This window comes from Syzygium oleosum, unplaced genomic scaffold (genome assembly GCF_021117445.2).
Source record: "Syzygium oleosum isolate NSW1041296 unplaced genomic scaffold, Sole_v2.1 Sole_v2.27, whole genome shotgun sequence".
Taxonomy (NCBI): Eukaryota; Viridiplantae; Streptophyta; class Magnoliopsida; order Myrtales; family Myrtaceae; genus Syzygium; species Syzygium oleosum.
In genome coordinates, this window is record NW_026607511.1 from 82,570 (window position 1) to 94,218 (window position 11,649).

General features: G+C 40.5%; 2 protein-coding genes across 2 annotated transcripts; one reads left to right on the forward strand and one right to left on the reverse strand.

Moving 5' to 3' along the window:
• Nucleotides 1-4,265: 4,265 nt before the first annotated feature.
• On the reverse strand, nucleotides 4,266-6,110 carry LOC130135111 (uncharacterized). The gene is made up of 2 exons (XM_056303490.1): nucleotides 4,698-6,110; nucleotides 4,266-4,374 (listed from the first exon to the last, which is right to left on the reverse strand). Exons 1-2 carry the CDS (start codon nucleotides 5,731-5,733, stop codon nucleotides 4,340-4,342), a joined length of 1,071 nt encoding a protein of 356 aa, XP_056159465.1. The 5' UTR covers nucleotides 5,734-6,110; the 3' UTR covers nucleotides 4,266-4,339.
• Nucleotides 6,111-7,265: 1,155 nt separating this feature from the next.
• On the forward strand, nucleotides 7,266-11,164 carry LOC115690875 (probable zinc metallopeptidase EGY3, chloroplastic). Its single transcript, XM_030617356.2, has 6 exons — nucleotides 7,266-7,922; nucleotides 8,598-8,795; nucleotides 9,396-9,620; nucleotides 9,866-10,104; nucleotides 10,219-10,373; nucleotides 10,553-11,164. The coding sequence occupies exons 1-6, from the start codon at nucleotides 7,383-7,385 to the stop codon at nucleotides 10,906-10,908; spliced, it is 1,713 nt and encodes a 570-aa protein (XP_030473216.2). The 5' UTR covers nucleotides 7,266-7,382; the 3' UTR covers nucleotides 10,909-11,164.
• The last annotated feature ends 485 nt before the right edge of the window (nucleotides 11,165-11,649 follow it).

Below are 11,649 nucleotides of genomic sequence, written 5' to 3' on the forward strand. Positions count from 1 at the left end.
GATTATTATTATTATTATTATGTCCATTTTATTGTAAGAAAATTTTTACTCACTCACCGTTGAGTGATTGACATGTGTATTTTGGAGAAAGGTATATGACTGAACGCACCGAAAGTCAATTATTCGCCGTTGAATTGAACGTATAAATCTCTTTTTCACTGGCGATCCGGGAAAAGCTAGCTAGCTAGCTAGCATATGCATCACATGCATGTTCCTTCGCAATATGTAACCGAAAGCTGTCTATTAACTTTATAAATATGTCATAAATCCTAAAACTTATCAATTAAATGATGATCGTGCGGTCATCAAAGCCATACTTTCGATACGATAAACATTCCTCTTACTGCCCTTCAAATTGCATGAAGTCACATTTGGCGATTTTCTAAAACCGCACACATCCCCCTATTTGGCAATTTCCTCTTAGCTTGCTTGGGCTCAGCCCTAGCCCTCCCTAATCGGCTCAATCTCGAGCCTGAAAATGACGGATGTATCCTTAAAACTCGACGTATATGCAAAACGATCTAAATGTTCAATATAAGAGAAAATTTCAAAAAAGGGACTAAAGTGAAGTATTTTTTTCTCAAAAGAGTACCCAGAGTGGATCTTATATCAAATGAGGCCCTTAATGGCCACCTTAGTCTCAACTAAGGAGAGGTCAAGAGACAGCAAGTTCACAGGAAAGAAATTGAAGATTTTGGAGGTGATGAACGAACACGCACCGTAGCTTCATTGGTCTTCTTCAATTTGGGGCTTCTTCAAAATAGGTAAAATCAAAATATCTTGCACAAAATTGCACCTAATGTATCTACCGGAAGAAGCGCCTGAGCTGCACGTGGAAGTCAACTAGCAAATATTTGGCCGACCAATGAATTTGGGGCATAACTTGACTTAGTCAGTCACTTCAGAACTTCATATGAAGCAAAGTCCCTGGAGTCTAAGTTGGTTACTTCATAACATTATTTGAAACAAAATCCACTTTGGAAACTCTTTTGAATAAATGGTTCTACGATAATTCCTTTATTTGAAAATTTTCAATTGTATGTGAAATCCAAGACTCGGCAATGTGAAAATTACAAACACGACAATGCTAAATGAAGAAAAGAATATGTATTTTTCATATTATGATTGAGTAATTACAAGGTGTATATATACAGGAATAGAAGACCTAAATTAGGTAACAAAAACAAATCAAATATTTACAGCTAACAAATCAAATCACATAATATTCCAAATAATTAGGGAGAGATTATAGGAGATTTTCCAACACTCCCCCTCAAGTTGGTGAGTGAATATTTTCCATGCCCAACTTGCTGATAATCTCCTGAAATCTCGACACCGGTAGGCCCTTGGTCAGTACATCTGCTAGCTAATCTTTGCTAGGAGTGTAGGGAGTACTAATCAAACCAGATTCAAGCTTCTCCTTTATAAAATGCCTATCTACCTCAATGTGCTTGGTTCGATCATGCTGAACCGGATTGTGAGCAATGTTGATTGCTGATTTATTATCACAATAGAGTCTCATAGTTCCTTCGTGTTCCACTTTGAGGTCTTCAATGATAATCCTGAGCCACAAAAGTTCACATATCCCATTCGCCATTGCTCTGAATTCAGCTTCGGCGCTAGATTTAGCAACCACATTTTATTTTTTACTCCTCCAAGTGACAAGATTTCCCCCTAGAAAAGTGCAATAGCCGGATGTTGACCTTCTATCTATTGGTGACCCAGCATAATCTGCATCAGTATAGGCTTCAAGATTCAGCTTGTCACCCCTTTTAAACAAAATACCTTTTCCAGGAGTAGCTTTGAGGTAGTGAAGAATCCGGTCGACAACTTGCATATGTTCTTCTTTAGGATCATGCATGAACTAACTTACAACTCCCACAACATAGGCTATGTCTGGCCTAGTATGAGACAGATAAATAAGCCTTCCTACTAACCTTTGATATCTCCCTTTTTCAACTACGCCACTCTCTCCCTGTCCATCCATTTTATGGTTTGCATCAATAGGAGTGCTCACCGCCTTACTATTGAGACATCCTGTTTCCTCGAGAAGATCAAGTACATACTTCCTTTGGGATATAAAAATACCTTTCTTAGAGTAGGCCACCTCGATACCAAGGAAGTATCTCAACTTTCCAAGGTCTTTGATCTCGAACTGTTGAGCAAGACTGCTCTTAAGAGACTTTTGTTCAGCTTCATCATTACCAGTCACAACTATATCATCTACATACACAAGTAGAGCCGTGACCATACCTTCATTTGAATGTTTGATGAACAGAGTGTGATCCCCTCTACTCTGCTTGTAACCCATCTCGAGCATTGCCTTCGTGAACCTTCCAAACCAAGCTCTTGGGGACTGTTTGAGACCATATAGAGCCTTTCTAAGCCGACACACCCGATTGTTTCCAAAGTCCTTGTCAAAACCTGGTGGAGGCTTCATAAAGACTTCCTCCTCCAAATCCCCATGTAAAAAAGCGTTCTTCACATCAAATTGCTACAAAGACCAACCAAAATTTGCTGCAAGAGAAAGTAGCACCCGTACTGTGTTCATCTTTGCTACTGGTGCGAAGATCTCTCGATAATCCACCCCATAGGTTTGGGTGTACCCCTTTGCGACCAGCCTTGCTTTATACCTCTCCAAGGTCCCATCAGCTTTGTACTTAAGGGTATAAACCCATTTACATCCCACTGGTTGCTTGCCTTTGGGTAAAGTCACAACTTCCCATGTATCATTCTTTTTCAATGCATTCATTTCCTCCGTCATAGCTTGTATCCAATTCCTATCCTCAAAAGCTTCATGTACTGAGTTAGGAATAGTAATTGAATCAAGAGTAGTAATAAAGGCTTTGTGTTGAGTAGATAGTTTATGGTACAACACAAAATGGGAGATAGGATGTTGGGTACATTTCCTGGTAGCTTTTCTCAAGGCAATAGGTAAATCCAAATCACTTAACTCGGGTTCATTAGAAGAAGGGTGAGTGATTTCATTTCCTGATAACGGTTCGGATAACGGGACTTGATCCAGTTCCGGATTGAGCTTCGTCCTTCTTGAGTAAACTTGCAGTTTGGTTGGTTCATTCTTAGTAGAACTAGATGAGGATGATGATGAACTAGGCAGAGGACTTGACGGGGGACTAGAACTGGACAGAGAACTCGATGGACTTGATGAAGGACTAGGTGGACTAAGAGGGCTAGGACTAGATAGAGATGGGGAAGGAGATGAAGTTGGATTGAACGAAGTAGGATTGGGCGACGCACTAGGTAGTGGAGGCAGTAGTTCAAACCCACTATCTTCATTTGGAGTCTCCCCCTGAAGATGGTGGTGGGAAGGAAAAAATGATCGGTTTTCATTAAAAGTGACATCCATAGAGATAAAAACTCGACGTGTTAAAGGGTCATAGCATTTATAACCTTTTTGAGTATTAGAGTACCCAATAAAGACACACTTTAGAGCACGGGGGTCGAGTTTGTTTCGGTTGTGATTATGAGTATGCACAAAAGCAACACAGCCAAAGACTCGAGGGGGAAGGTGATATTTATGGGAAACATCAGGAAAAAAGGTAGACAGGAGCTGTAAGGGACTTTTATTTCCTAAGGTTTTGGAAGGAACCCGATTAATCAGATATGCTGAAGTTAAAACAGCTTCCCCCCAAAAATACTTTGGAACAGATATTTGAAAGAGAAGAGCCCGAGTAACATTTAGGAGGTGCCTATTTTTCCTTTGGCTACTCCGTTTTGTTGAAGGGTATCAACACAGGAAGACTCATGAATAATACCCTGAGTTTGGAAAAAATGATCAAGATATTGATTGAAATATTCCTTCCCATTATCAGACCTAAGTCTCCTAATTGACACCCCAAATTGATTGACTATCATTTTATGAAAGTTTTGAAAGATAGATTGAACATTAGATTTGTCTTTCATAAGATATAGCCATGTAGTACGAGTACAATCATCGATAAAAGAGACAAACCATCCAGCTCCTGTAAAATTAGCAATTTTAGATGGACCCCACACATCAGTATGGATAAGAGAGAATGGTGTTGAAACTCTAGCATTATTATTCAAAGGAAATGAAACACGATGATGTTTTGCAAGTTCACAAACTTCACAATGAAGATTTTCAACAGCAACATCTTTAAAAATGGAAGGAAACATAGTCCTAAGAAGACTAAACGGTGGATGTCCTAACCAAAAATGGTGAAGCCAAATATGAGATGAGTGGATAGGATTGCAAGAGTTGTTTCCTGGGTTACAAGACTTGTAAGAGGTACTATAACCCACAAGAGACCAACCAATTTTGCTCGAATTCTCAAGGTAGTAGAGCCCATTCCGTTCCTTAGCAAATCCAATCGTCCTCCCCGTTTTCAGGTCCTGCAAGATACAATGATCAATAGAGAAAAGCACCTTACAATTCAGATTTTTGGTAAGTTGATTAATGGAAAGGAGATTGGTGGACAGCTTAGGAACATGAAGGACATTGTCAAGTTTAAGTAAGGGATTTAGAGTTATGGTTCCTTGGCCAGCTACGGTAACAGGAGATCCATCTACTATGGTAATACTCCTATTTCCTGGTGATAGTTTATAAGTTTCAAATTTAGTGGGATCATGTGTCATATTGTTGGTTGCTCCTGAATCAAGAATCCATGAATTAGGGTACCGAGAAGCTGTTGAGTTTTCGAAAATTAGACACGCACCTGACTGGATTAATGAACACATATCAGAAGACTTAGATAGGGAGTCAAGGAGAGCCCTGATTTTACCAACTTCTTCTCTGTTAAATATCTCCTTACTAACAGGTTTGTATTGGTCCATAGGGGCAGCTTCACCTTCAATGGTCATGTGCGCTTGTGGCTGTCTTTTAGCTCTGCTGAGCACCTGCGTTCTTCCATGAAGCTTGAAGCAATTTTCTCTTGTATGGCGTGGTTTCTTGCAGAAATTGCACCATAAACCTTCACTGCCCATTGTCTTAATTAGATCCGGTCTCCTGTTTTTGTCAGGATTTGTTTCCTCCTTAATTGCTTTCATGGCGGATCCTTCGGTGTGTTGGTCTTCAAACATTACAGTCCGTCGGCTTTCTTCTCCTCTTACAGTAGAAAAAACTTCATTCAAGGATGGCAGCCGCTTCTTTCTGAGGATCTGAACTCGAATCTGATCAAAGTTTACATTCAGACCTGCCAAAAACTCAAAAATCCTATCTCTCTCTATATGGTTTCGGAGAGTATTAGTGTCTTCAGCACACCTCATCTCTAGATTCAGATTGTGATCTATTTCAAGCCAGAGACCTCTCATGAGATTGTAGTATTCTGTAACAGAACGATTACCTTGTTTTGTTGTTGAAGCCTTCGTCTTGAGTTCATATATTACTACTGCATCTTGAACTTTTGAATAAGACTGACGAACAGCCTCCCATATGTCCTTGGCAGTAGGGAGAAACATGTAGTTTTTGCTGAATTTGGGTTGCATTGAGCTCCACAACCATGACATAATTGAGGAATCTTCTTCGTCCCATGTCTGAAACTTGGGATCACTTTTTTCTGGACCGATGCCTTCTAGATGACTGAGCTTCCCTTTTCCTTTAAGAAACGTTCTCACAATCTGTGCCCACTGAAGATAATTTTTTCCATCCAATCGGTATTCCTTCATGTTGGGAAAATCTCCAATCGATGAGTTGGATAGATCCTGAAGAGAGGACCCAGTTTGGTTGGAGATAGCCTTCCCTGAATCTTCCATTCGGCAACTTGAAAGGACAGATTATAGTAAGAGACTAAGAAGGGATCGAGTAACAAGGGTGTTTATCACACAACTTGAAGGCCAGCAATAAGGCTGGCTCAGTCAGCAATAAGGTTGAAACAGAATGGCAGCAATAAGGCTGAAAAAAAGGGCTGCAATGAAGCAGCAGTGGTGGGAAAAGAAACAGGCAGGAAATTCATATCAGAAAACCAGGCTCTAATACCATGAAGAAAAGAATCTGTATTTTTCATATTATGATTGAGTAATTACAAGGTGTATATATACAGGAATAGAAGACCTAAATTAGGTAACAAAAACAAATCAAATATTCACAGCTAACAAATCAAATCACATAATATTCCAAATAATTAGGGAGAGATTATAGGAGATTTTCCAACACTAAACAAGATAATTTTTTATGAGCAAAAAAATAATTATGTAAATGGTTTATGAATTTTGGTTTAATGTGCAATGCAGTCCTTGAATTTTACCCTAATGTGCAATATAGTCCCTGAAATTTTAATTTGTTCAATGCGGTCCCTAAACTTTTAGTACATATTCAATTTAGTCCTTAAATTATATGAAAAATGTTCAGTGTTGTATTTCCATCAATATTGAATATTTTCAAATAGTTTATGGATTAAATTTAACATATACCAAAAAGTCCAAGGACATTGTATATTAGGCCAAAATTCTTGGATCATATTAATTAAATTAAAAGTTCATAAATTATATGACACATTAGGCGAAATTTCAATGACCATATTTCTCATGAGAAATGAACTTTGAAGAGTTCATATCCCCAAATTTTCAAGATAATTTAAGAAAAATTTTGGAAAAGAAAAATTATGTGTCAAACACCCGTGGATGTTGACAAATGTAGTTTTGCTACGTTCATCCACTAAACACAAAAAAAGAAAGGAATAATAACACAAATGATATATGAACTTTGATTTGATGCGCAATATAATATCTAAACTTTCAATTTATTTAATATGATCCTTGCATTTTTTGTATATATTCAGTTTAGTCCCGAAACTATATGAAAATATTCAATGTTCTCAATTTTCATTTTGTTCAACATGATTTTTACACTTTTGATATATGTCCAACTTAGTTCATGAATTATATGAAAATATTCAATTTGAAAGCTTAGGGATCGCATTATATATTGAGCTAAAATTTGAGAATCACATTGTAAATAAGCTTAAAGTTCACGTAACATTTGGATTATTTTCGAAAAAGGAATCTCATTCTAGAAACCCACGGAAGCGATCGCACAGTGTTTCTTGCATGTCTGACAGCGAACCATCTCTTATCGATCCCCCACTCCTGGAAGTCACTCGACTGTTCCAAGTAACACGTAGATCTCCTCCAGTCACCATCAATATCCAAAGCCAAAGAAAATCCAAGAAAAAACATTCTTCAGCAGCCACAGAAACGCTTGCCCTTCAACTTTTTCTCCAGTGATCTCTGAGCGTGCGTGGGGTCTCTTCTTCCTTGTCGCCACTCTCGTCTCTCCGTCCACCTGGAACTCTTCTCCATCTTTCTAGACCCTGCTCGGCCAATTTCCATGCAGGGCATCAGCACCCCGTTTATAAAACAATGGCTTCTCCTTCGAAGTTTCACCGCTCCCACAAGCTCCTGCAATGGCGACCCTGCTCATCAACCCGCGGTGCTCGCCGTTATTGCCTCTCAAGAAGAGCAGCGTCGGACACCCATTTGGCCAATGTGCCCGGATACCCTTTTCTCTCCCTTCCAGGCCCAGCTCCGCCGTGAGGCCGCTCAGATCGTCCGTCAAGGACGACCGCGAGAATGAACCCACCACCAGTTCTGCTTCGGTAGCCGCGGTCTCTGAAAGGCCACCAGTTCTGCACGAGGATGGAGAGGCGGAGAGGACCAGGGCGTCCGAAGAGAGCGAGGAAGAGGAGAGGGAGAGGGAGAAGCAGCAGGAGATGGACTGGAAGAGCGACGAGGAGTTCAAGAGATTCATGGGCAGTCCTTCGATCGAGGCCGCGATAAAGCTGGAGAAGAAGAGTGCCGACAGGAAGCTCAAGGAGCTGGACAGGGAGCGCAGCGACAACCCGATCGTGGGGCTACTGAATCGGATTGCGCGCGATAGTTTGGCCAGAGAGAGGGAGAGACTGGAGAAAGCTGAGGAGGCCTTCAAAGCTCTTGATCTTAACAAGGTAAGTGAATGGAAACAACTTTCGTTAACACTTGATCTCTGAAGGAGTGTTTCCCGTTCTGGCGAACAGAGCGATCTTCGCATTGCGAAGGATCAAATCCATCAAATTTTAAGCATATGTGAGGAAAGAACATGTGATTGGTTGGTTTTGTTTGGTTGACATTATTAAGGATAGAGAGATATGTGGACAGTATTGACTGTTGCAGTGGTCCTCTTAAGCAGTTTGGCCGGAGAATTGACTTTTAACTCTTGCTTCTTGTGTGTAGAATTAGAACATGTGCGTTGATTCTGGTAGTTTGTAGGATTTTTGTGTCCTTTGTGGGGAAGACTCTGTAACGCCTAACAACTGGTTATAATATTAAGTTGTATTAATCGCGTAACTAAGATGGGACTCGCCTGCCAAATTAAGGAGATGTGCGTGGATAGACTTTGCACGTGGGTATTATTCGATAGAGTTCCGATTACATGATCGGATGTCGATTAGTAAATATTTCTTTTGTAATATACAGAGTCGATTAATAGACCTGCAATAGTTGTTCTTTTTCGATGAATGTTCAGTGTAAGCAATGCCCCAACACTACCTATTCTGATGGCATAAGTCGATACTGTCTTTGGTGCATAATAATTGTTATTCACAGAACAAACGCATCTCACTGTTCAAATTTCTGTTTGGCAGTTGAGAAGCTGTTTTGGCTTTGATACGTTTTTTGCAACTGATGTTCGGAGGTTTGGAGATGGGGGCATCTTCATTGGTAATTTGAGGAGGCCCATCGATGAGGTCATTCCTAAATTGGAGAGCAAACTGTCTGAGGCAGCAGGTCGGGAGGTAGTCGTGTGGTTCATGGAGGAGAAGGCAGATGACATTACTAAACAGGTACTTCAAGAAGAGCTTCATAATGATTTACTATCTATAGGCAGCAGCACCTAATAGACTATTCAACTTTTCATTGAGCCAGAGCCTGTTATGCACCATTTCATTTAAAAGATTTTGTAACAAGATTTGTTCCTTGAATTTTTTCTAAGCCTGCTATACATCATTTTGGTTATACACTTGCCTCAATGTTGGGTATATTAGTAACTTGAGCATTAGTCGTACTGCAGTAAAGGCAAATGATCTTGCGGGACCATTGCCAAGTTGAAACATTTCCATGTCTCTGTTGATGAATTCATCTATTGTCAAAGTTGGATGTAAACTTGTGAGTAAATGCCTTTCCAGGTTCTTTGCAGTTAATCTACTTGATAAGTCACTTGGAAGAATAAATGCTGCATCCTTTTAGACAATACTATATTGTATCTGGATAAACTGTCATGTTTCCTTGTCACTGATTCAATTAATCCATGAGTAGTGTTGTAGTTTTGATGCCCATTGTCTAATCTCATAGATGTTCAATACTTCCGAGTTTTTCTGAGGTCAGACAGTATTAATGCTAATGAAAGGTCCCCATGACTCCAAGTCTCCAATGTATGTGTGTAGGCTTGTGTGGTGCAACCAAAATCAGAAATGGATCTGCAGTTTGAATCTACCAGGCTGAGCACTCCCTGGGGATATGTTAGTGCAGTAGCATTGTGCGTGACGACTTTTGGGACCATAGCTCTAATGAGCGGCTTCTTCCTCAAACCAGGTGCTACTTTTGACGATTACCTCTCAAACGTTGTCCCTCTTTTTGGCGGTTTCGTTTCCATTCTGGGAGTCTCTGAGGTATTATGCTATACCGTCTTTTACTTTGATGCTTTTCTGGACAATTTATTGTTTGCCTCAGCTATCTCTACATCTGGTCTCTTTGAGTAACTGAATGGTTTGGTGAGAGGCATGCTTGTTTTCTGGAGCTAATCATAATGAACTTAAACGATGTTGGGCTATCTAGAGCTATGCTGGTATTCGATCTTGTGAACATTTGGTTCATTAATCAAACTGAAGACTATATGGTTGCGTGCATCTTTCAGATAGCCACGAGAGTCACGGCAGCTCGATATGGTGTGAAACTGAGCCCGTCGTTCCTAGTCCCATCAAATTGGACTGGATGCTTGGGAGTCATGAATAACTACGAGTCCCTGCTACCGAATAAAAAAGCACTCTTCGACATTCCGGTGGCCCGTACGGCCAGTGCTTATTTGACATCACTAGCACTCACAGTTGCGGCATTTGTAGCCGACGGCAGCTTCAACGGCGGTGACAATGCACTGTAAGCTTTATCGAATACCATCAAACTTTTCATGTTGGAAGACTCTGGGAGTGACCTTAGTAATTATGAGCGGCATATACATCGTGAACATGCCCGTCCTCATATCTTTTGCAGATATATAAGGCCACAATTTTTCTTTAACAACCCTCTGCTTTCTTTTATCCAATTCGTCATTGGACCTTATACCGATGATCTCGGTAATGTGTTGCCCTATGCTGTGGAAGGCGTTGGTGTTCCTGTTGATCCCCTCGCTTTTGCTGGACTTCTTGGTGAGTTTTTTGCATTCACAAGCAGATTCATTGTACCTGCCTCTGTTAGACTGATTCGAAATTTCGAAGACTGTTGAGGATGAGTACTGTTCCTTGAGTCTTATGACCTTGGAATCAATCCTTCTGCTTCCACCTTGCAAGTAACCAATGCAGCAGACGCTAATGGTCAGCTTCTGCAGGAATGGTGGTGACTTCCCTAAACCTGTTGCCATGCGGAAGGCTTGAAGGAGGTCGCATTGCTCAAGCCATGTTTGGCAGAAGCACGGCCACCTTGCTATCCTTCGCCACTTCGCTTTTGCTCGGCATTGGCGGCCTCAGCGGCAGTGTCCTGTGCTTAGCCTGGGGACTCTTCGCGACCTTCTTCCGGGGTGGAGAGGAAATACCCGCAAAGGACGAGATCACTCCCTTGGGAGACGATAGGTTCGCCTGGGGGGTCGTCCTTGGCCTCGTTTGTTTCCTCACCCTCTTCCCCAACGTCGGAGGGACGTTTTCAAGCTCGTTCTTCGAGTCGCCGTTCTTCAGAAGCGAGTTTTGAAACGGAGGGTGATTGATCCAAGGGCAGTGGACTTGACGGTATAATGATTGTCACAGTGATGCTAAGAGAGACGTGTGCAGCATAATCAAATAGAAGGAAACCTATAGTAATGTTAGGTTGTGATGTGAATGAAATGGCAAGGGTAATGGCAGCTCACTGGTGTAGTTTACATCTTACTCGAGCTTAATATGAAAATTTACTGTAAAGTCCAAGTATATTATATATATAGATCAAACTTTTCTTTTTTGGACGTAAATATAGATCAAGCTGAATGGTATTGCTTTTGCGATGTTAATTCTGAGGCACCATCTTATCTTAATTTACCGAATAGTACCTCGAAACTCTTAAAATTTGTAAGCAAAGTATAATCATGTGTCGCAACTTTCAGATCGTGCAATTAAATCCTAAAATAAATAAAACTATCAAAATCATCCCGGTTAGTCAATTTTAAGATTGAGGGTCTCCTTACAAAATTTATTGAATTGCAGAAATTTCAAGATTAATCATCCATCGACAGAAATACGAACTTTTGTGACGTCGAATAAATAATTACTTTTTGTTTATTCAATGCGAATACACTTTCATTTTTGTCTCTGTTTTTCGTCCTCCGCTCCTTCATGCGGTGAGCATTTGGATCAACCTCTTCAGGTCTTGATTGCTCTTTTCCTTGTTCTCTGTTTACCAAAGAAGTTCTTGCCATTTCACAATAACAGGACTTTTTGCCATACATTTTATTGCACT